The sequence below is a fragment of the Archocentrus centrarchus genome, chromosome 4 (genome assembly GCF_007364275.1).
Source record: "Archocentrus centrarchus isolate MPI-CPG fArcCen1 chromosome 4, fArcCen1, whole genome shotgun sequence".
NCBI lineage: Eukaryota > Metazoa > Chordata > Actinopteri > Cichliformes > Cichlidae > Archocentrus > Archocentrus centrarchus.
The window spans coordinates 13,588,593-13,614,048 of NC_044349.1; the positions used below are offsets into that span (position 1 = coordinate 13,588,593).

The 25,456-nt window shown below is 38.3% G+C and overlaps 1 protein-coding gene across 1 annotated transcript; it reads right to left on the reverse strand.

Moving 5' to 3' along the window:
* Positions 1–1,021: 1,021 nt before the first annotated feature.
* Positions 1,022–19,790, reverse strand: LOC115778786 (phosphatidylinositol 3-kinase regulatory subunit gamma-like). Its single transcript, XM_030727101.1, has 12 exons — positions 19,337–19,790; positions 13,023–13,764; positions 10,436–10,576; positions 10,219–10,324; positions 9,914–10,012; positions 8,921–9,101; positions 8,524–8,649; positions 8,233–8,375; positions 7,937–8,113; positions 6,589–6,660; positions 2,095–2,256; positions 1,022–1,965 (listed from the first exon to the last, which is right to left on the reverse strand). Exons 2-12 carry the CDS (start codon positions 13,273–13,275, stop codon positions 1,776–1,778), a joined length of 1,650 nt encoding a protein of 549 aa, XP_030582961.1. The 5' UTR covers positions 13,276–13,764; positions 19,337–19,790; the 3' UTR covers positions 1,022–1,775.
* Between the last annotated feature and the right edge of the window lie 5,666 nt (positions 19,791–25,456).

A 25,456-nucleotide genomic window follows, 5' to 3' on the forward strand; every position in this document is an offset into this window, starting at 1 on the left:
ATGTCAAGAAAAAAAAATTGATGTAATTGCTAAAAACAATCAGTTATAACTCCTACCTATAATACTCTCCATTTGGTTGCTGATGTTATTGTAACCTTGTATTCTAATAGAGATCTGTTGGTTCATCAGACTGTTGTCTGCAAGAGAAATATGCTGGCTGGAAAGAAGTCCTTAAAGGCACTATTCAGCCATTTTCTGCCAACCTGGAAGCCTTCATTATAGCCTTTTAAGATCACATCACCTCAGGCTTCTTACACTTCACAAAGCTCCAATAATACAAATAAAATAAAATTTTGTCATTAAATTTATTATATTTATCACCTTTCAGGTCCAAATCCTGTCAAGTTCCTTACTAATCCTTACAAAGTTTAGCTTTCATAACTATTACCTAAAAATTTAGTTTAGACCAGTAAAGTCATGTTTTTGCATAAGAAACCTGAAATATGACAAAATTAATCAACATTAAAACAATTACTATCCTAACATTTCCAACCTGTCACTCTAAAGTTTGTTCTAACATGCCAAAATAATAGCTGTAACATACTGACTCTTACACTTGATATTTTACAAACTACTTGATCAAAATATGGCAGTCCTCATCAAAAATATATTAATAATATTGATTTGATTTGAATAAGACGTTTGAAGTGAAGAAATTTTAAAAATCAAACCAAATATAGGAACCCAGTCCCCTCTGTGTATTCTTATTTTGGACAAAGCGTTTGTGTGGTTCCTCTGTCTTTAAAATATCCATAATCCATAACGCACATGTGCAGGGTGGTGATGTACCCTACTTAGCGGTTTTTCCCAGAAGTACCATCAATATTGTTGATGCACCTCTGGCATTTCTAGGAATCTACCAGAAGATTAAGAAGCTTAAGAAATAAATTTGAGGACTATGCACTGGTTTATGCTATTTTTGTTAAAAAAAAAAAAAAAAAAAAAAGAGAGTTAAAAAGGAGGTGCAGGAGTGGCCAAATGTAAATACAAAAACCTCTGACTGTTGAAGACATTTAATATTTAGCTTCTCATTGGTAACGGTAATTTCTTGTGCTTGCCTTTCGGGAAAAAAAAAGTAGAAACTTGTGCTGGATTATTGAGCTTCAGGACTAGTGAATAATTGAAATAAATGCTGCAGTGCCAGAAGAAAAAATACTGCCTTTTTGTATCTTTTTTTTTTTTCCCTTAAATGATATGGATGTCTTTGGCATGTATTCTGAATCCAATTTACTGCACAGATTTTTGCAGCACATTTGGGGAAACTAGTGAGGCAGGATTTCTGTCCTAGTTCAGTTCAGTTGAATATTTACTGGTGACTTCTGCTAAAGCAAAGTACAAATTAAATCTAGCAACCTTTTTGTGCTGATGAGAAGTAAAATGGATTTTTTTAAAACAATAGAAATAACTTTTGAAGAAAAGAGATTAAAACAAGGCTCCAGTCTGGCTCATGGAAGTAGCTCTCTGTCTCAAACTGGATCCCTGCTCACCTGAACTGGTTTACAGGTTTAAACTACAGAAAACAAATATTCCGCATAACGTGGCTAAACTGCTTGAATTCTGCTAAGTCACCTTGACTCTAGTTTACTGATGATTGTTGTTTGGCATCAGAACAATGTTGGATTATTACTTTATCCAATTTTAGCACTGAAAATTATCGTGCGGCGAGGACACTAACCGGTATGCTGTTTGAGCTTGGTAATAGTGTCCGTTTGGGTGTGTCCGCAGTTGATGTAATGTGTACTGTGAAGTGCCATCAGAGTGTGTGCTGGTGTGTCTCAGCTGGGCTGCTGGCTGAGAGCAGGCCAGGCCAGGGTTACATTCAGCTGCTGGTTGTGTTGGATCAGGGATGTGTGTCGGTAGTGAAGGACGAGCTCTCTCAGGGATGAGTAGAGGTTGTAGGGCTCAGCGAAGCCGTATCCTGTGGAGGTCCTGTAGATCACACAGTGTTTGACTTCCCCATCCACACTGCATGAGAGAGGAAACAGCTTAACTAATATCTACAGCCAAATTAAATAATAATGTCAAATGCCAGGATTTATGTGCAAGACATCAAAATATTAAGTGCCTAAAATATGCCGATATGAAATCACTCACACGACAGAGCAGGCAAAGGAGCCTCTCTGAGTCTGGCTGTCTCTGATTAAGAAGGTCCCATCCCTTTTCCCACTGAGCAGCTCCTCTGCCTCTTTTCGTCTCATACCACCAACGTACCAGCTCCTCTCCTCCTGGTGGGTATCATCTGCTAGGGTGTATGGGCTAGCAGGTGGAGGGGGAGAGCATTAGGGTGAATTTAGTTGCAGGAAAATATTTGAAGTAAACAGGCATTTTGTAGCAATACATAATCTCTCCTTATCCGATGTCTTGCTTGAAGAAGTTTTGAATATCGGCGCAGTTGTACCCAGTTTGGTTGGAAATTTGTGTTAAGATTGATCATATATACAGAGGGGAGATACATATTAGTTAATGGAAGAACTGATGGTATAGAAGTGTCATTTGTTAATGTGTACGCAACATAGATGCTCCTGGATTCATTAAGTCGCTGTTTAATGTAATATTAAAATACAGCACCGGACTGTTGCTGCTGGGTGGGGATTTCAATTGTGTGTTGTCACAGATGATGGACCGACTGCCTGCGCCAAAAACTCCACTTTCTAGAATGAGTAAGATGCTCAAATGCCAAGCTGTAGAGACAGGACTTGTAGATATATGAAGAAGTAAGTTTCCCAGAACAAAAGACTTTACTTTCTACTCAAGCAGGCATGTATCAAATTCCAGGATTGACTATTTCTTTACGCCAAAGTCAGAGTTACATAGAATAATAGATATAGAGATATTACCTATTACTATTTCTGACCATGCACCTGTTTTATTAAAATGGGACATAGGACATAGGCCAACAACTAAACAATGGAGGCTCAATACATCGCTGCTCAATGACAAAGCATTCATTGCAATGGTTACAGAAGAGTTAAAGACATACTTGGAAACTAATATATCTGCAGAAACAACACTGTTGATAATATGGAATTGTGCTAAAGCATTTCTTCAGGGACGCATTATTTCTTTCACGTCGATGAGGAAAAAACAGAGGAATGCTAAACAACGAGACTTAAAGGACAAAATTAAAGAATTAGAATTTACATATAAACAACACCCTTCAGCCAACATCATGAAGGACTTAAATGCTACTTGCAGACAATTAAACAGCCTATTGTCAGATAAAGTGGAGGGCAACCTGAGATTCACTAAACAAAAATATTATGAATATGGCCAGAAGGATAGCAGTTTACTAGCATTTAGACTGAAAAAACAACAATCCTCCAACATGATTCATAAAATAAGATTCCAAGAAACTATTGCAACAAAACCTGACAAAATAGCAGAATCCTTTGCAAATTTTTACAAATTATTATATAAGAACACCGATACTTGCAGTGACGACCAAGAACTTACAGAATTTTTAAACAATATAAAGCTGAGCCAATTGACAGAAGCAGCAGCTTTAAAGTTAGACCAACCGGTTGAGGAGTGGGAGGTCAAGCAGGTAATTAAATCGCTTAGGAACAATAAAAGCCCAGGCCCAGATGGCTGTGTCAACGAATTTTATAAAACTTTTATGGACATTTTAGCTCCCCTACTATTAAAAGCATATCATCACGCTCTAGAATCCAAAACTATGGCACCATCTTGGACAGAAGCCACCATAGTAGTAATTCATAAAGAGGGTAAGGACCCCACTGACTGCCAGTCCTATAGACCCATATCATTGCTGAATACAGATCTACGCATACTTACATCAATCCTAGCAAGACGACTTAACAAATTTATCACCCAAATCATACACCCTGATCAGACGGGATTTATCATAGGGAGATATTATGCTGATAACCTAAGACGCTTACTGAATATAATAAATGTTCAAAAAGAAAGAAAAATTGAATCAGTAATCATATCCTTAGATGCCCAAAAGGCGTTTGACAGAGTGTCCTGGAAATATCTATTTCATACACTGAAACGCCTTGGATTTGTCCCACACTTTGTTGACTGGGCACAAACACTTTACTCTTCTCCACAGGCAGCGGTCAAAGTGAACGGCTATAGGTCTGATAGATTTCCATTAGAACGGGGGTGCAGACAGGGGTGCTCACTCTCACCCCTTCTGTTTGCCATTAGTATTGAACCATTCGCCCAACTCATTAGAGACGATGTTATTATTAAAGGTACAGTAATAAATAAGGAAGTACACAAAATTTCATTATATGCTGATGATGTACTACTGTATTTAACAGAACCTACATCAACAATTCCCCATTTAAAAGAACTCATTTCACAATATGGATTCTACTCAGGCTACAAGGTAAATATAGGAAAAACAGAAGCTATGGATGTAAACTGCACAATTTCAGATACCACAAAATTACAGAGTGGATTTAAGTGGTCCAAGGATGGTATCAGATATCTGGGTATACATATACCTCCATCTTTATATGACCTTTATGAGACAAATTATGGCAAATTACTCCATGTTGAAAGCATCCATATGAATGTCTTACCAAGATTACTTTATTTATTTCAGATGCTGCCAGTGGAGATTCCCAAATCTACCTTTGATAACTTGGATAAAATGATGTCTGGATTCATCTGGCAAAAAAAGCGCCCTAGAATTAGACTAAAAACCTTGCAGTTATCTAAATCCAATGGGGGCCTTAAATTCCCAAATTTAAAATATTATTACTGGGCCACACAACTTAAACCCCTATTAGTATGGATACAGAATAGTACAGACACGCGATGGCTTGAAATACAGGAAAGTATGTGCTCAGTGCCTCTGCAAATATTACCCTTTTCAGATGTCCCTGCAAAAAAAATGTCAATCTGGACAAAAAACACTATAAAAATTTGGAACAAAATACAATTGGTTTTTAAGTTATCAAAACAGATTTCACTTTTAACAAATATAGGATTTATGAAGACTTTTATACCAAATAAATTAGACACTGGGTTCAGAAACTGGTCCAACTATGGACTATCTCATATTCATCAATTAATTGAAGAGGGAAATTTTAAAACCTTTGAGCAGGTGAAGAGTGAATTTGACCTCCCTAAGACAGACTTTTATAGATATTTACAACTCAGAACCTTTGTGACGACACACAAAAATTGGACTAAATTTCATGGGCCTGCACCTATAGAAAGTTATTTAATGGACATACAAAGGGGAAAGGGAAACTATAAAGTAATTAGTAAACTCTATGATGTATTCCTGTATATGAACATGCATGACTCCATAAACATAAAGCAGAAATGGGAGACTGAAATGAAGGAGACAATAGCAGAGGACACATGGGAGGAAATCTGTACGGGAGCACATTTGGCCACAAACTCTAATACATGGAGAGAATTCAAATGGAAAGTAATAATCAGATTCTTTAGAACACCAGCAATAACTGGTAAAATGGGTCCAACACAACCCAGCTCATGCTGGAGAAATTGTGGGACACAGAGTGCTAACCATACTCATATCTTTTGGTTTTGTCCTAAATTAAGTCTATTCTGGGAGGAGATATTTGATGCTCTTAAAGCAATTTTCAGAAGAGATGTTCCAAAAACCCCCCTAGTGGCAGAATTGGGAGAAATACCTGAGGGAATGAGTAGGAAGGCTGACAGATATCTTCTAAATATATTGCTCACAGCAGCATTGAAATGCATAACCATCAGATGGCTAAAACCAGAGCCCCCCACATATAACATATGGATTCAAAAAGTTTGGGATATTTATTTAATGGAGGAAATCACATACTCTCTAAGGCTTCAAAAACCAAATTTTAATACATGGTGGATCCCTGTCATGCCCTTATTAATACAGTAATATACTCAGAGGCCTGCCCCTTTGCATGCACTGTGCACTTTTGGATCGGTAAAAAATACTATTGTGAACAAGAATGTGTGACCCAACCTACCTCAGAGGAATTCAAAAAAATATCTATTTTTTTATTGTTGTTTTGTTTCTTTTTGCTCTGCTTTGTTTTATACTTCTCGTCACTTTACCTTTATTATTGTATTGTATTCATTGCTATAACTTTTGACTCTATTGTTATCTTGCCTTCCTTCGCCAGTTTCTAATGTGGAATGTTTACAACTGCAAGAGAAGAATGTAACTATGGAACAATGTCATTATTTGTGGCTAAAAATAAATAAAAATTAAGTTAAAAAAAAAAAAAAGATTGATCATATGAGCAAATAATAGCAATAAAAGTGTCACGATGGGCCAAACATACAGTACACATGTTGTCACAGTGAACATGTTATGTTTGAATACCTTTGTGACCTTTTGCTTTGATATAATAGAACATTTGACTGATGTGTATCTTACATCATTTTCTGCTGTTCATATCAGACACATTTGCATGTTTGCACATCTGATGCACACCTGCAGTATGAACATGTTTCTGGTTTTAGATGAAATAAAGCTTGAGTACAAGCAACATAAGGGATATATTTTCTGTATATTTTCTGTTATAATTAATACAAAAAACAAAAAAAAGGAGTCTTCAATTTAGCTGACTAGGTCAAGAGAAGGAAACTTACTCTTCTTCGTCACTCCTGATTCCCAGCCAGTCATTTATCTGGTTCTGCCTGGTGCCTTGTTGAGTTAGCCAGCTGAAACATGGACAAAAAGCAGTGGGAATGCTGGTACGTGTATATCAGGGGCATTTCCAGGATTTTTTAAAATGGAGTTGCACTGGGTGACCAAATGGAAATCAGACTGTTTGATCAGAAATAAATAGAGTGCCGAAAATTGGTGTAGAAAACACTGGCCAGGGTTTTATGACTCATGTGCAGCCCTGTTTCACTACTACAGATGAAGGGTGGTGCTGCACACCATTTACTTTAGCCTCTAAGTATTCATTCTCTTTACTTAATTAAAAGTCATAATTCTGCTGAAAGTAATACTACAAATGTTTTAGCATCAAAATACACTTAAAGTGCCTAAAGTAAAAGCACTTATTATGCAGAATCACATTGATTATATTAGTAGATTATTGATTCACTAATGTTTATTGATTAATATTGATGATTATTTCACCTATATACTACTAGGTAGCTTTATAGTTTAAAAGATACAAAATAATAAATAACCACAGCTTTAAAATAACCCACTATAGTGGGCTAGAGGTAGAAAGTAACATTGTAGAAATACTTAAAGAAGTAAATATGAAGTTTTTTTTCCAGTGAAGGACTTGAGTAAATGTACTAACTGTACTTTTGACCAACTATATTGATGCTTATTCAAATTTGCTAAATCTGAAAGGGCAGCAGTCAGCTCGATAGACACACTCTACCAATCAGGCTTACGATAAAGCTCCATACCAAGCATAGTGGGAGTGTCACAGCTGTGGCAACATGGAGAACAGCTGATTTATTTTCTATGTTTATAATGCAGCTGTGTCGTTGGTATGTGATGAAATGTTTTGGTAGTCAAAATTTTATCAGTCACATGTCAGATGGATTTCATCTGATGGATCTGATGGGGTCATGTTAATACATCTGTTTTACAGAGTTATGATACAGTTCTAAGAATCGTATACCTGTCTGATTAAATACATCAAGAAGTCAAACATCTTGCAGTGGCTGCCACACTGTGCAGCTTTCTATGTGTTTTGTCTTTTAGTCCTTTTCTTTAGTGATGCACTGATTGGTATTGGCACTGAATTTCACAATGTTTGAAATAATAGTTTGGTCAGTGTTGATAACTGTGACTTGTTTGTTTGTTTATTTTAGTCATTACATCTACATCTTAAATGTCAAATTAATTAATAATTTACATATCGGTGCAGAAGATTTTAATTTTGGGACACAAATTGGAACCACTGTACATGAAGCCTTTTGTTTCAGTACACTAACTAAACACGGGGTGATAAAGGCTTAAACTTACACCAGGTATTGATCTCTGAGCTTCCGGAGCTGCACAAGGTCAGGCTTCAGTTTGTTCATTTTCCTGTCTACCTCCATGTGAACTAGTGCCTTCTTCCTCAGCTCATCCTCTAACTTCTTCTTGCTGTTGTGGATCTCTTCAACCCTTGACTGCAGTTCCTCTGAGTTGCTTTGAATCCTGGGAGTAAAGATTAATGAATTACTTGAGTAAACTAGCGACTATTTTTAATTCCACATATTTTTATAGAAAAAAAATACAAAAATGGCTAGAAAAGGTGTTGGGGTTTGTAAGCATACTTGTCAGTCTCTGTACTGCTGTCTAATGTGAGAAACATGTCGATGTATTCCTTGCTGTAGCGCTCCTGAGTTTCACATTCCTCCTCAAAGATGCGAATGATTTCACTGAAAGCCTCAATGGCAGTCCGCTTGCTCTGCAGTTCCTGGGAAGGAGAGAAAACAAACCTTTCATCTTTTAAGTCTTTACAGGAAGGGCTCTGTTGTGGTAAAACAGAAATGAAATCTTTAATTTCAGTATTGTTTACCCAAATTACAGCACAAATTTACATGGTTAAAAGGATACTGATGTACCTGGGAGGTCAGATTCAGCTCTTCAAATAGGCGGTCATACTCTTTGCTCTTCTCTTTGTATTGATCCTGAAATATCCTCAGCTGTTCTCCAGCTGCATCAATGTCAGCTTCCATCACAACCTGCTGCTATATCCACAAAAGGTAAAAAAAAAAAAAGATAGATAGATAGATAGATAGATAGATAGATAGATAGATAGATAGATAGATAGATAGATAGATAGATAGATAGATAGATAGATAGATAGATAGATAGATAGATAGATAGATAGATAGATAGATAGATAGAACAGGTCAATGTAATCAAAGGAGATGGCACCATTTACAAATGGCATCTACAGGTAAACAATGTAATATATGAAAACAAAATTTCACAGCTTACGTGCCCTTAAAAGCCTACCTGCTGGTTTCTGGATACTGGATATAGTAACCGTGTATCCAGTTTAGAGTTATATTGGGCCAGTGACTTCTTCTGGTAATACTGGATCAGATCCACCACAGATGAAAATGCCAGTGGCTCAGAAAAGCCATACTTCCCCCCATGATGGAAGATTTTTATTAGTCTGTTGGAACCATCTTTTCTGCAAAAGTTAAAGAATAGTTGTTTCAAAAAGCTGCCAAAAATATTCAAGACACATTGCAGTCGGGAGCTTCGTTCCCCATTACAGCCTATGCTGTTTAGCCACTCGTGACTTTCCAGAAAGAGAAGTTTCAAGTCTCCCAGCCTAATATGCAGTGTATGCATTTTGGAGGAATATCAAGTTGAAGGCTAAAAAGAGCTGTGGGTTACAGTTTTGTGTATAAAACCAGCTGTAAGGTGTGAAAGAGACTGTGCGACTGAAACTAGTGTGTGTGTGTGTGTGTGTGTGTGTGTGTGTGTGTGTGTGTGTGTGTGTGTGTGTGTGTGTGTGTGTGTGTGTGTGTGTGTGTGTGTGTTCCTTCATGCAAATGTAAGATGGATGACTGGAAAAACACTCGTGAAACACATCTTGTGTGGACGGGGTGTTATGTTCCTGAACATTTGAGTCTGCGCCAAACTCTAATCAACAAAGCTTTATATCTGAAACCTGGTCTGTCCTGATTCCGCTAAAATTAGACCGAAACCACAAAACATATAAAGTTACACTTTAAAACCAGTAAAACTAAATTTAGACTCTGAGACCAGGAAATAATAACTAACATTTGACTGCAATATATATTTGATTTGGGGTTAACCTCATATTCACATGAGATGCAGACTATTGGTGATTGTAATGCAGCAATAAGACAAAAAATTGGTACAGTCATAGTTTTATGATGCCTTTAACAGTTGTGTTTGATACATTTTACATGAAAAGGTTAGATATTAAAGTTGAATCATATTCACACTTCTCACTAATCTTCATGTAGTTACCGTAATGTCAGAGTGTATTCTCCTTTAGTTCTACTGGAAGCATCTCGGACCAGGAATGTGCCATCAGGAGTGTTTCTCATCATCTCATTTACTTCCTCTCTGAACCAAACAAACATGAAGGTTTCCATTAATCACAATAACCCGAGGAAGACCACTCATAAACAAAATAAGGTGCGAAAGCCAAGAAAGTTGCATATATTGTAACGGTGGTGTCGGCTGTTGTGCACTAAGGAACGTCTTAGACAATTTTTGCATGAATGAAAAAACATTGAATGATTCTAGCAGGTGATATTAATATTAAGTACCTTGAGATGTTGCCCCAGTACCACTCTGCTTCAAACAGCTGGTGGTCATCAGCGCTGCAGTCACATGCTGCCATATCTTTGGTTATTTTGTTCTCTGGTTGAATTTCTGACAAAAAAAAAAGCAGTTAGATTTTTAGGTAAGATACCTTACCTTATCTTACCTTAATTTGAAACAAAACTGCTAAGCACCGAAGAGGGCAAAGATGTTGGCGCGTACCTCCTTCCTCCTTGTTGCAGTTGGGTTTTCCTGGAGATGTACCATCGTTCTGATCATAAGAGGAAAGGTCCTGCAAGAACACAGTCAGGGTGTCGGACTGCGCCTCACTTTCACTTTGGCCCATTTCACTTTCCAGGAACTCTGAAACATCAACCGTAAAACAACCCAGTGTTACCCTCCCTGCAAGTTCACATCAGTCTCTGTGTGACGATCTGCACTTTGTGGCCCTTCTGCACACACTACCGTCCTCCTGATGAGACACTGAGAGGGTGATATCGTTGTGTTGCTTATTCTTGCACTACGTGGGAGACTCTGTCTAGACTCGTCCGCTGACAGGTGACACTGTCTGACTGCCTAAAATACCAGAACTGGCACTCCTCACTCAGGCGCACTCAGCTAGACTTGTTGCTGCTTAGTGCCCGACCTCGCCTTGCCTCGCCTAACAAACAACAGCTGTCTACAGAGAGATGCAATGTTGGCCTCAAGGACCAGAGCTGATGCTCCACTGTGGCTGCTTGTGATTATTACCCGTTCGTGTGTGTGCGTGTCAGTGTTACATTAGGGTAGCAGGGAAACGTGAGACTCTGTCAGGCATATTCCGAAATCATTACATTTATATGTGAATTCTTTGTGTTTCCCCAGCATGTAAACGCACACACACACACACACACACACACACACACACACACACACACACACACACACACACACACACACACATGCACTGAGTGCAGTGAGAGGTGTGCTCTAAGCAGTTGACATAAATTGTCCCCTCACCACTTGTGAAGGCATGCCTGGAGATGCTTGAAATCGTTGCTGCAGACAGAGCTGTGTGTTGGGGGAATCGTACTTATGCTGTTGTAAAATTAGAAAGGGCGTACACTCATTAACCCAGGGTCTGCACACAGTGAAGCTCTGTCAAAACTTGCCTGTTATAAAAACCTAATGAGAACTCTTCATCTAATAAAAGCACAATCTATTTGAATGACTCCACTTTTTAAGCCAGATGGTAGATGCTAGATTAATTGATGGCCAGAACACCTCTTTGTATTATATTGTTCCTCAATATGGAGTAGCATTGAAGTCTCAGAAAAATATAGTAATGGGGTTATGGTACAGCAGTCCTGTGGAAAAACTAAGTACTTCCATAGGAATTTAGAGGGTAATTAGTAGCCAGGTGCTGCTAATCAAATGCAGTTGATTAAATGGTCATCAGAAAATGTGGCTACTTCTATAAAAACAGAAATGTATGTTTGTTTGGAGGGGCCGCTGGAAGAAACCCTCTTCTCTCTAAAAAGAATTGCAAAGGCATGCACAATGGCTTTAGAGCAGGGTGTCTGTGTGGGGCCCACCTGAGTGTAACTGGTTCCAGTTACAAGTCAACTGATCTCCTGGGCTTAAAGTGCTGGTGGCTTTTTTACACTACTTAAAGTGATTTTTTTTCTTTCCTTTTAACGACAGCTAATGCTGGTATGCACTCTGTTCTCGTTCTAATAGACCAAAGCATTCAGTTTCTGACTCAGTTAATTTCGTCACTGTTAGACACACTGAGGCACTGCAGGATTTCTACACTTTGTAGGTCCACTGACCCAAGCATGCCAACTTCCCTGAACACCTGCGTGTAGAGCTTCAAATGCTGGATGTCAGTATTTGCTTCAGTTCAGCACTAACAAAACAGAGATCCCTGTCACTGGGTCCCAGCACATCGCAGGACTTATTCTGCCATCTGCTGGTTCCTTGCTGAAATGATGTTATTTTTTTTTTAATGTTTTTTTCTTTTCTCTTAAAACTATTTTTAATGTGTAATGCAGCCATGACCATTTCTAACTTCATATTATGGAAGGTTTCTGAGTTACAAGCCAATAAAGTACATAGGGTTGGGTCAAAATCTAGTTCTTTTTAATTCCCCTAACTTTATTCACCATTTTTGAGCCCTCATAACTTCCATATTAGCTAGTCACATGAAAAATTCAGAACTGAAAAACATCTATAACTTTTTTGTTTACAGTTTAAAAACTAACAATCAAACAAACTTTACATCAGTTGTGTCACAATCTAAAGCCAAAATTTTGCATTTATTTGTTCAGTACATTTTTTCTATAACCAACTATAAGCACTGATATCATGGCACATGTCATAGTTTCAAAAGCAAAACTAAACCAGTGTAATCACATGGAGTTGTTTTTATCTGTTTTCTGATCATTCACTGGAGGAAACTTCAAAAAGGGCATTTTGAGTAAACCAACATTCACATATAACAGTGTGGCTGGTCAAAAGAAATGATATGAAAGGTGTCCGTTTTACCAACATTTTGATAACAGACTCATCTGCAAGCCTCCTGATTGATTCTGTGACAAAATATTTTTCTAATAGGGTCATTTTTTAAACACTCACAGGAGTGGTTTGTTTGTTGCCCCCCCAAAAAAAGAGAAACCAGCATGTTTGTTGTGATATTGTTTCTTCATCATTCTGTCATCTTTTATTTATTTATTTATTTGTATAACTGCCAAATGGGTTGCAATTTAAATGATTATCAAATTGACATTTTGATGTTTTAAAGGGCTTAAAATATGACTTTTAAGCTTACCTTGATCTGCTGGTGGAGGCTCAGGCCTGCTAGCCATCGATATGTCTCCCTGCTGTAGCGATTGGTTAAGCATTAATGACATCATCACAGGAAATGCTGAATGGGTCTCAGGATTATCCTCAATATGGTTGGTGTTCTCATTCGTGACGACCGCCTCATCCCTGAGATGGAGCGATGATAATGATGACGTCAGGTAATCAGCTGGCTGGAGCTTGTTGTCCTCTGTCCTGTGCTGGAAACTCTCCGCTGCCATTTTAAAAGCAGTGACTGAATACTGTTGTCCAGCTAGGATTTATTGAGAAGATGAAGCAGCAGGATGTTGGTCCCACAGTGTGGTTGATCACATACTATCAGCTTACAGTTATATTCATGGCTGAGGAGAGAGAGGATGGCAGTGCAGAGTTCATGGCTGCCCAGTGTTGTGGAGGTAGAGCATGTTCCTCAGCTTGAATCTCTGTTTTAAGCATATCATATAGCAAAATGATGGCATTGCCAATAGAGCCTGTTTTCACTTATAATCGGGGGAGTTTCCCTTATTCAGGTATTGTTGTGCTTCATCACTGTTTGCTTAAAGGGACTGATATCTGGGAGCTATGCAGAATAATCACAGTCTGAGGATATGAGTGCATAGGTTCATATACACTGTGACACTAGTTGCTGAGCTGTAAACCACTAGAGAATGACAGGCTGAGGAATTTCTTCTTTGAGGACCCGTGCGTCATCTCATCTCATCTCAGGAAACCTAAGTCAGAAAAGTCACAAACCGTCAGTTATTCTGACCAAAATCCCAAATATGCATGCTTTCCAAATTATCCCATATATCCAAATATTAAGTTATGGGTGAGTGAAGATGTTCATTGATTTTCCAGACTTCATGCCCACTATGATGTACATTGCAGAAACAAGTTCTTAGTGCAACAATGCACTTATTGTAGCAGTGCAACAATAAGTAATGGTGTACCGTGCATGGAAGAAAAAGCAGACATATTTAACTGATGTCTTGTGAATGATAATAATTTAGACTTTGCATCTTTATTCACCAAATTAACTCTGGATCTGGATCTGGGAGTGAACCATCACCTCCCCTCTTGGGAGGTCACTATAGCTGTTTATACAGTGAGACAGTGAGACTATTTGACTATTTAGATGTTCATAAGAAGCTTTTTGGTTTTCATTTGTGGAATTTTGAGATTTATTTGATACAATGCCAATTTTGCAAGTTTTCCCAACTACAAAAAATGGAGAGGTCTGTAATTTTTATCATAGATGCACTTCAACTGTGAGAGACAGAATCCCAAAAAAATCACATTGCATGATTTTTAAATAATCAATTTGCATTTTATTGCATGAAATAAGTATTTGATCACCTACCAACCAGCAAGAATTCTGGCTGTCACAGACCTGTTAGTTTTTCTTTAAGAAGCCCTCCTACTCTGCACTAATTTCCTGCAGCTGTTTGAACTTGTTACCTGTATAAAACACACCTGTCCACAAACTCAATCAATCACACCCCAACCTCTCCACCATGCCCAAGACCAAAGAGCTGTCTAAGGTACACCAGGGACAAAATTGTAGACCTGCACAAGGCTGGGATAGGCTACAGGACAATAGGCAAGCAGCTTGTTGGGAAGGCAACAACTGTTGGTGCAATTATTAGAAAATGGAAGAAACACAAGATGACTGTCAATCTTGCTCGGTCTAGGGCTCCATGCAAGATCTCACCTCGTGGAGTAAGGATGATTCTGAGAAAGGTCAGGAATCAGCCCAGAACTACACCAGGCAGGGACCTGGTCAATGACCTGAAGAGAGCTGGGACCACAGTCTCAAAGATGACCGTTAGTAACACACTATGCCATCATGGATTAAAATCCTGCAGGGCACCAAGCTCCCCCTGTGCGTGCCAGCAAATGTCCAGGCCCGTTTCAAGTTCGCCAATGACCATCTGGATGATCCAGAGGAGGCATGGGATAAGGTTGTGTTGTCAGATGAGACCAAAATCAAGCTTTTTGTATCAATTCTACTCGCCGTGTTTGGAGGAAGAAGGATGAGTACAACCCCAAGAACACCATCCACACTGTGAAGCATGGGGGTGGAAACATCATACTATCTAAAAGGATAAAAACGATGACAAAATTGACACTTTCATCAACTAATGAAAACAAGACGAAAATGCTTGGCGGGGACGACATCCAATCAGAACGTATTTAATTTTGTGATAGGGCGGGACAAGGTAGGAAAACATCCAATCAAACGCACAGTTGCACAAATTTGCTCTAAACCCGGGAAGACTAAAGTACCCTGTGATTTGTCTTTACTTCCAATAGAACTAATTTATGTAAACTATGTCAGCAGGGAGAAAGAGAAGAGCCAATGTATGGACACATTTATGCTTTCACATTGTTTAATTTTGTGTGTGTATAATGACTAATTCAAGGGAACTGAAGAAAAAGCATTTTACACCCTTTATATTTTAGTAGACTAAACTGACTGTAGATTTAGTCGACTATATTCTTACTATAATTCGTCGACTAAAACTAGACAAACTAAATTACATTTTCGTCAAGACTATGACTAAAACTAAATTAAAATTTGCTCTCAAAATTAACACTGCTAAGGAGTGGCTCCATAAGAAGCGTTTCAAGGTCCTGGAGTGGCCTAGCCAGTCTCCAGACCTGAACCCAATAGAAAATCTTTGAAGGGAGCTGAAACTCAATGTTGCCCAGTGACAGCCCAGAAATCTGAGAGATCTGGATAAGATCTGTATGGAGGAGTGGGCCAGAATCCCCGCTGCAGTGTGTGCAAACTTCACTGTCGTCTGACCTCCATAATTGCAAGCAAAGGTTTCTGCACCAAATATTAGGTTCTGTTTTTCTATTGTTTCAAATACTTATTTCATGCAATAAAATGCAAATTAATTATTTAAAAATTATACAGTATGTTTTTTCTGGATCTTTTATGGAAGTGTACCTACGATTAAAAATTACAGACCTCTCCATGCTTTGTAGGTGGGAAAACTCAAATACTTATTTTCCCCACTGTATATATATTTGTCTATGATGCTTCAATGTAACTCACCGTTGCTATCTTTTTTGTAGTTGTTGTTGCTGGTTTGGTTTTGTTTTATTTAAAAAAAAAAAGAGGCCTGGCAAGAACATTCACAATGCTAGTGATTATTTGACCTGTCATCACTATAATTGGCTGGATTTCACTGACATGAAATGACATTTGGTAGTCTCTTGTCACTGCTAGACCTCTCCAATGTACACAAGGCCTGCAATCATACAGCTCAGAAAAATCTGAGCTGTATGATTACACTGTAAAATACTGCTGTTTAAAAAAAATAAAAATGCTGCTGGTAATTCTTTTAATGTTAGCGAAAAAACTGCTTCTTAAACCAGGCTAAAGTCCAAAAATCTTTTGTGTGTAATTAATATGAAAAAATAAAATTTATTTTTTAACAGGCTGGCAATCTGTACAGGGTGTACCCTGCCTCTCACCCTATGTCAGCTGGGATAGTCTGGCCAGGTTGCACCCCTCAGTGCAAGTCTGCAGTTTGTGCAAAGCTTGAGTGTTCCCTTCACTGCCAAGTGCAAAATAGCATGTTGTTTATTTGTAATATATGCATCAGAAACTGTTCAACAAACTACTTGTTTTTTTTTTTTTTTTTGGAGATAGTTTTGACAAATGTTTGCATCATTGCTTGGCTGTTTTTGTATGCACTCACGATTCTTGGCCTGCATCTTTTTCCTGTGCTGCATGCTGCATCACATTTATATATTTAAAAAACAAAACAAAAAAAAACTTTTCTTTCTCATCATCTTTCAAGCAGCTTTTTGTAATTTGTTCATTGCACGTTTAATCACTGTCAGAATGAAAATACAGTATATCAGTCAACACTGTGTTTCTCTCTCCCTTTCACTCACACACACGCACACATACAGAGTGAAACAGACCAGAAGAACAGAGAGAAGCAAGTGAAATCATGAATAACCATAAAATGCAGCAGACTCTGGCACTGAGCTGAAATGAGTGCTCACAAGGTAAGCTAACATAGATGTATTTATTTATTCATCATCTCGTTTTGTTTCTTATGGGGCAGGGGTCTCCTTGGGTTATTGAGGGTGGAAATATAAAGTATATTTTGCATAGTTTTTTTTTTTTTTTTATTGCAATGACATATTTTGATTTGACAAGCTTGTTCAACAATGGCAACAATTCCTGGCGCTTTATCTTTTATAGAATAAAATTGTGTAAAAACTATAAGAAATAGTCTATATTTTTTTAATTGCTAAAATACAAACTAGCAACTGTTTTGATTTGTAGTTCATCATTTAATTAGTTTTCAATAAACTGTCTGGTTCCTACTGTATGAAAATGTTGTTCACACATTTGAAGCCGTCACCTGGGAAAATTTTGATGGTTATTTTATAATATTTCATACATTGTGAAATATCTAACAACTTTATTGTAAAAAAAAAAAATGGTAGAGATATTGATCATCAAAGTTGTGTGTTTTTTTTTAATATACTAAGAATTAAGACTTGTCAGTGTCACTCATTTACTGTGATAGTTAGATCAGGCAGAGCAAGTTAAATATAGACCAAACTGTGAGCTGAAAAATCCAGACTGACTGAGGTAGCAGTAATGTGTGTGTGTGTGTGTGTGTGTGTGTGTGCGCATTTCTTGTGTGTTTTGTGTACATTTAGTGTGAAATCCCCAGCCCTAAATAATATCATCATGAAGTCATGTATCAGAAAGAGATACATGATCAAATTTTAAAATGCATCACATATAAAAATCAAATGTCTGTTTGTACAACAGATGAGACCTGCGCTACCAGATTAACCGGTAACATGTAAAGGTAAATAATTTGGTAAAGCACAGATAAAACAGCCTAAAATTGTGTCCCCTCGGTAAAAATTCATAACAGCATTTGATTCTGTGGATGATGAAATGCAGATCTGGATTTCTAAAAGGAATCTGGAGCAGTAAGTATATAATATATTAACCCAAACAGTATCACTCTTGAAAATCCAAAGAGGTTTCAATTAAATCCTCCTTTTCCAAGTCGGTGATATGTTAGTCAACTATTCTCACAATATAACTTATTGAAGGGAACTGAGGTGGGAATATCACATAGTTGCTCTCGGCCATAACTTTGTGTTTTACAAAATGTACTTTAATTAAATAATTTAACTTATTTGTAAATATGGCAGATCCCACTGTGATGAATAAGGTCTTTACAAATGGAGCGATCACAGTTGCTGTTACTGTATACTGCAACTGCGAAAAACAGTCTCATTGAACTATACTAACATGACTTGTAGCAGTCTACGCCATATCACATTTAGTTTTTGAGATTACTTAGAACAGGTTTTCACAAAAAAAGAAAGCATATTCTCTAAATTCATGAAGTTATGCAACATTACAGACTGAAAGTCAAACCATGGAAAATGGCGTTGCATCGAAGTAGTTCCAGTGGTACGCAGCCATCATGGATGGATGTTCATCGTACATCTTGTCGAGTTCCAGTTGAGATGATTCGGGATACCAAACATGATTTTTCCCAAAACTTACGTAAGACTTATTATCAGATAAGCCAGTTTTGTCATGTTTTAATACATGTGTTCTAAAAAAAATTCCAGTACCAATCCATCTGGGACACCACAGCTCGGATTTTATTTCAGCAGAAGTCAATAATAGCCCCTTTTTTTTCTTTTTTTTTTTAAGTATTAGTAAACAATGCTGTTTGTCTGCAAGTCAGAAAAACGTGCTGTCCCAAAACTAGCAATCTTTCAATTGTGACCTTACCAAAATGGCGTAAATGGCATTTATGTCATTTAAAGCACCACCGACAATGGCAAGTTTGGTCATGCAAACCTTTATACATATGTTGCATTACACAGCAGCGCATTGCTGAAAATGTCTCATACTTTCATGTAGTCTGCGACACTTGGTAATCAATCTGACATCTCTCAGATAATACTGGAGGTACTGATCATATACCAGCTGTTTTTGTTTTGTTTTGTTTAGGTTTTGTTTGTTTCTTAGGATTGCCTTGGGTTTTTAGTCTTTTATCAGTCAATGTTCAATCCCACACCAAAAAAACGGGACAGCTGATATACGCCATATTTTTCCCAACGCCTTCAAGCTTCCCATCATCCTATACCAAAGCTTCGACGACAAAGATATATGAAGGCTGAATGTTAACAGAACTTTCAAAATGGCAACTTCTGGTATAGCTAACATCCAGAGAACCTGAAAAAATAAAAGATCATCAGCAAACTTGGCTGTACAGGACAGTGTGCACCTACCTGGGCTTAGACGGAAGGGACCGGGCGGCATGGGAAACTAGCGTTTCATCGGCATCCATGAAGCAGCAAAGAGACGTGGCTGGACGCACACGTGGCTCAGATCAAACCAACCACTGTCCTTGGTCCTCACGCCATTCTCTGTCCCTCCATCCCCCTCCAACCCAAACTCATCCTATCCCGTACAGCTTCTCCTCCTATGTCCTCCATCTTTTAAAGATCCTCTCCACTTGGTTGTTCAGTGTCCCCTCTGAATGCCATCTTTTTCCCACGCTGTCATTCCTCTGGGTTTTTCCTCTCCTCTTCACTAAAACATCTCATGTCCTCTTAAAAATCAAGCCTTCTCAAGACATTCTCCAGTCTTTTTACTCGCATGTGATTTTACTTTCACATGCAGTGCGCATGAAAAACTCCACTGATCTGTGGGGTGCAGTGTAGAAGAAAAAAAAACAGTCTATAAAAATATATATAAATTTTAAAAAGCTAAATGCACTATGTACATTTCAGAGCTTATGCAGGCAAAGGAAAAGCTAAACTAAAAGAGCAGCACTGTAACTCTTTTGCACAGTTTGACAGCACAGTGTGGCTGCACACTGGGGGGACAGAAGCATGAGAATGAGTCGGTGGGAGAAAAACTCATATATAAATAAATAAGGGAAGGATGCCACTGTTGCTATACAGAGCGAAGGGCTTAGTAGTCTCCTGAAATCCAATTGGTCGGCTTGTTGCCATGTGCTCAGCAGACAACAGAGATGCTGCTAACAAATCAAGGAAATGTTCTAATATTAGACTGTATGTATCTAGGCAGCAGGAGTCCCTGACCTCTCAACTCCGCCAGCGTTACTTTCCACTTCACAGATCAGCATAATGAAAGAAGTGGTGTGGAAGTAACTGGTTAAAAAAAAAACTGTTACGGCACTGTAGACAAAACAGCAGACCCAACCCCCCCACAAGCTCCCTCCATGATATCCCAGCCAGTACAGTTACAGTAATGGAGAGAGTAGGAGAAGACAGATTGATAATCTCTCTAGATTTTTTACATTTATGACAAACATGTTTGCATTTGAAAATATTTTGGTTCTCCCTGCAGTTTGTGTATGATGTTGATGAAATTTCTGTGGAAAACAGAAAACTTCTATGTAGACCCTGCTGCAGCAAATTAGGTCCATGCATTAAAAATTAAACAAACTGAGTGCTGAGCCCAAAAAAAAGAAAAAGAAAATTTAAAGAATGAAGGTTAATCATCTGGTAATGCATGCTATTTTATCCTGTTTTGCATTTGTGGTATGAATGATCAGGCCTCTCTCTCATCTCTAATATGTCTTATAACATACCATTAGTGCCACCAGAGTGATGACAGAACCAGTTCTTAATTAATTTGTTCCTGCTCATTATTGAATTTTAATCATTCTTATACTTTAAACTTGTTTGGTAGTCAGATAGGGGTTTGATTTTACTTACTCTTACTATAATTTCTCAATTCTATAATAATTTGTGGACACATTATAACTCCAGCAAACTAAGATTCCTGTGTTCTGCATGATAAAATGATTTCATCAAAAGCTAACCGCTTCAGGAAAGGGCTCATTGACAAAACCGGACTAAACAGGCCTACCTAAGTCTATTCTAGCGTAGACTTAGGTAGGCCTGTTTAGGTGACTGATCTATGTTTTGCTGATATAACTGGCTAAAAGCATGAGATGTCTAAAGCCACATCCACACTGATAGTGATTTGCAGTGGTGACCAGAGACCATAGAAAGTGATTGACAACGTCAAGCAACTACAGTATGGGTGAAATATCCGGGACCCAAAATAAACGTGAGGGATTGAAGTGACAACCAATGAGAATGCAGGAAACCATACCATGACATATGACCTGGTAGTAAATACATTAGAGACTTACCTGTGCAACTGGAAGCCTGGAATGTTGTAAAAGACCAGCATTCAGCTTCAAACCGATGTGCGATAAGCAAACCGCCTCCAGTGTGGTGGCAGTTTTGCCTTCTGTGCCAGTACTCCCATCTGCTTCTCAACACTGGGACTACCTGAAACACCAGTTGACCTAACCTCACTAATTGCATGCCTTTGGACTCTGGAGGACACCAGAGTACCTGGAGAAATTTTTTTATCTAAAAATCTTAAGATTATTTAAACAAAATTAACCATAAATGATTGGGTTAAAAAATTTAATTTTAAACTCACAATTCTTTTAGAGACTTTCCTCCAATTTACTTATTTTTTTCTCTTTCCTTTTACTAAGAAATTCTTTCCTTAATAATCTCAGTTAACCATTTTTTAAAGATTGTCTGCTTGCATTTATTTAATCTGAGGTAAAAGAAAGGTGGAGAGGTAATAGAGTAGGGTAAGGCGAGAGATGGGAGATGAGTGGCATTGTATTGGAAGGGTGAAGGGAAAGAAGATAGATAAGATTATTAAGTCCTTGTGATTTGCTAGTGGTGGTTGTTATGCCATTTAGCTGAAACATAACAATTTCCAACATGGTTATGTAATGTCAGATTAAATGCACATAATCAAGGGCCATGTATGATTTAAAATGGTAACTGTTACTGTGATTACGGGGGATGGGTCAGATAGGCAGCCTAAAAGCATGGTCATGGTAGCTGAGAGGGGGAATGAGCAATGTGTCAGTGTTTATTTGAACATTTAAAAAGAAAAGGCATAAACTGGAAAATGAGCAGTGAAATAACCCCGTGTTCAGATGGAAGAAGTTAACAGGTAATCATGAATATTTATCTGCACCCTCTGGCAGCTCCAGTGACCTGGTTAGGCTCATCGTCTGGCCACAGCCCTCATAGCACTCAGATGGCAAGAAAGAGAGTGGTCTGAAATGAGTGACTATTAAACACAAGATTAAACCTCACTCAGCTGACTGCCTTGTGCTAGTTACAAATCAGTCAAATATACAGCTGTGTACGTAAAAAAAAAAAAAGTGCAACTTCTTTCAATTCTAAAGTGCTTCTATTCTGGATTAAACATTTGGTATTAAAGAAATGTGATGCATGGATTTGATTCTTATTTATTTGATAGATTTTGACCAGGATATGTCCTTCAAGGCACACATTAAACAAATATATAGGACTGCTGTCTTTCATCTGCACAGTATCACTAAAATGAAATGCATCCTGTCTAAGAGTGATACTGAACAGCCAGTCCATGCATTTGTTACTTCTAGGCTGGACTGTGGTAATTCTTTATTATCAGGCTGTTCGACAAGCTCCCTGAAAAGCCTTCAGTTAATCCAAAACACTGTACCGAGAGCACTAACAAGTACTACAAAGACAGACCCTATTTCTCCCATACTGACTTCTGTAATTGGCTCTATATTAGATCCAGGATTGAATTTAAAATCCTTCTTGTCACATACAGAATGAATGAATTAATGATTGAATAAATACCTTTATTAGTCACCACAATGGGGAATGATCATGTTCTGTCATATCTTAAAAACCTCAAATTACCATATTATCCCAATGGAATACTTTGCTCTCAGACTGCTGGCTTGCTTGTGGTTTCTAGAGTTTCTAAAAGTAGAATGGGAGGTACTGCCTTCAGCGACACTATATTGCCAAAAGCATTTGCTCATCTGCCTTCACACACATATGAACTTGAGTGACATCCCATTCTTAATTCATAGCGTTTAATATGATATCAGCCCACCCTTTGCAGCTATAACAGCTTCAACTCTTCTGGGAAGGCTTTCCACAAGATTTAAGAGTGTGTTTATGGGAATCTTTGACCATTCTTCCAGAAGCGCATTTGTGAGGTCAGACACTGATGTTGGACGAGAAGGCCTGGCTCGCAGTCTCCAATTTAATTCATCCCAAAGGTGTTCTATCAGGTTGAGGTCAGGGTTCTGTGCAGGCCAATCAAGTTCTTCCACATCAGACTTGCTCATCCATGTCTTTATGCACCTTGCTCTGCTCAGTAATGTTGCTGCAGGAAGGGACCATCCCCAAACTGTTGCCACAAAGTTGGGAGCATGAAATTCAATTCAGTTGTATTTATATAGCACCAAATCACAACAGTTACCTCAAGACCCTTTATATTGTAAGGTAAAGACCCTACTATAAAACAGAAAAAACCCCAACAATTAAAATGACCCCCTATGAGCAAGCACTTGGCGACAGTGGGAAAGAAAAACAAACTCCCTTTTAACAGGAAGAAACCTCTGGCAGAACCATGCTCGGGGAGGGCAGTCATCTGCTGTGACCAGTTGGGGGCAAGGGGAGGTAGATAGGACAAAAGGCATGGCTGTGGAGGAGAGCCAGAAATTAATATAGCCCCATTATTAAATGTAGAGCACTATAAGCTACAATGGTGAGTATGAAAAGAATCACCTGTGATAAATTGCAGTGCTTGACTTGTGACTTGTGAATGAGAAACAAGATTTGTTTCTATATAAAAATCCAATCTTTATGTTTCATTTTCTTGAAAGGTGTTCCACATGGCTAGCATGGCCATGATCTACTGAGTCAAATGCTTTTGATAGATCTATGAAAAGTGCAGAACAACATTGAAGATTATCAAGGGCTTCAGTGACATATTAAGTGCAAAAAACTGCAGCTGTTGTTATTCTGTGACAAGATCTGAAACCTGACTGCTCTGACTGTAAAATGTTATTTGATTCCAGATGCTCTTTCATTTGAGCATTTATTAAGGTCTCCAAGACAATGCAGGGATGAATAAAGGCAGAATAAATCAATATGTTGATCAGTTATTAAATCATTTACTAACAGGGACTTAGGAGAGAGAAACCTAACGTTTAATAATGTGTAGGTTCTTTTATGATGACTTCAGTTTTTGCTGGCTTTTTTTTTTTTCTTCCAGTGGTCTGGGAGCAGACACAGTCTCTATGGGCATGGGGTTTTTAGGGGGTTGACAGGAGGAGAGAAGCTGCGAGCAGTGTGTAAGACTGCAACTCTATCCAGGGTTGAGACCAGGAAGTAAATTGTCCAAAATGTCTTGGTATGCTAAAGCATTAAGAGTTCTTTTCACTGGAACTAAGGGGCCAAGCCCAATTCCTGAAAAACAACCACACACCAGAACCCCCCCACCCCACCAAACTTGACACAATGCAGTCAGACAAGTACCGTTCTCCTGGCAACTGCCAACCCAGACTCATCAATCGTTTTGCCAGATGGAGAAGTGTGATTCATCACTCCAAAGAACACATCTCCACTGCTCTAGACTCCATTGGCGTTGTGCTTTACACCACTGCATCCACTGCTTTGCATTGCGCTTGGTGATGTAAGGATTGGCTGCATTTTCTTGGCCATAGAACCCCATTCCATGAAGCTCTAATACTTTTGGTAATATAGTGTATCAAGCCCCTTTCCAGTTTGGATTCAGGAGACAGACACCCCCTCTACATTAGACTCAAAACTTTGCTTTTGATATAGTTAGGCCTGGATCAGGTGACCCTGAACCATCCTTTAGTTATGCTGCAACAGGCTCAGACTTGGGGGAACTCCCCATCATTTATACCAGCACTGCATGTTATTGTCTTCTTTCTCCCCCATGGTATGCGTTTTGTCCTGTCTCCCTGTGCTCTCTGTTTGCTCAGTAGATGGCTATCCCTCTCTGATTCTGCCAGAGGTTTCTTCCTGTTAGAAGGGAACTGAATTATTAACTTTTAAAACACAGGTAAATTTTGGTAAAAAAAAAAAAAAAATGAATGGCTTGCTGTACGAAATTCATTCTGTGCATACTCAGCTTTTTGGGTTTTTTTTTTTAATTCATGGCTAAATTTTAAAACATGTTTTGTCTTTTTAGATTTAAAGTTGCTTCAGAATTCAACTAAAGTTACATTTATCTCTCTTTCTCTTTTTCTACACCAGCAGGGCAGCGCGTCCCACTAACCCAGTTGTCCCACTGCATGTCTATAACTAAATTCTTTAGATAATAGTGTGGCTTTGTAGTGTGGTGTTTTACACATCTAACGGGCAAAAAGATCCCCGGTTCAATCCTTGGAGAAGACAAATCCCTTTGGGGTTGCATCTGGTGTTATAAAGGGGAAAAAAAAAATCTGCCAAATGCTGTGAAACACCAACACCCACAAACTTTTATGTAAATATGTTTATTTTAGACAATATATACTGCAT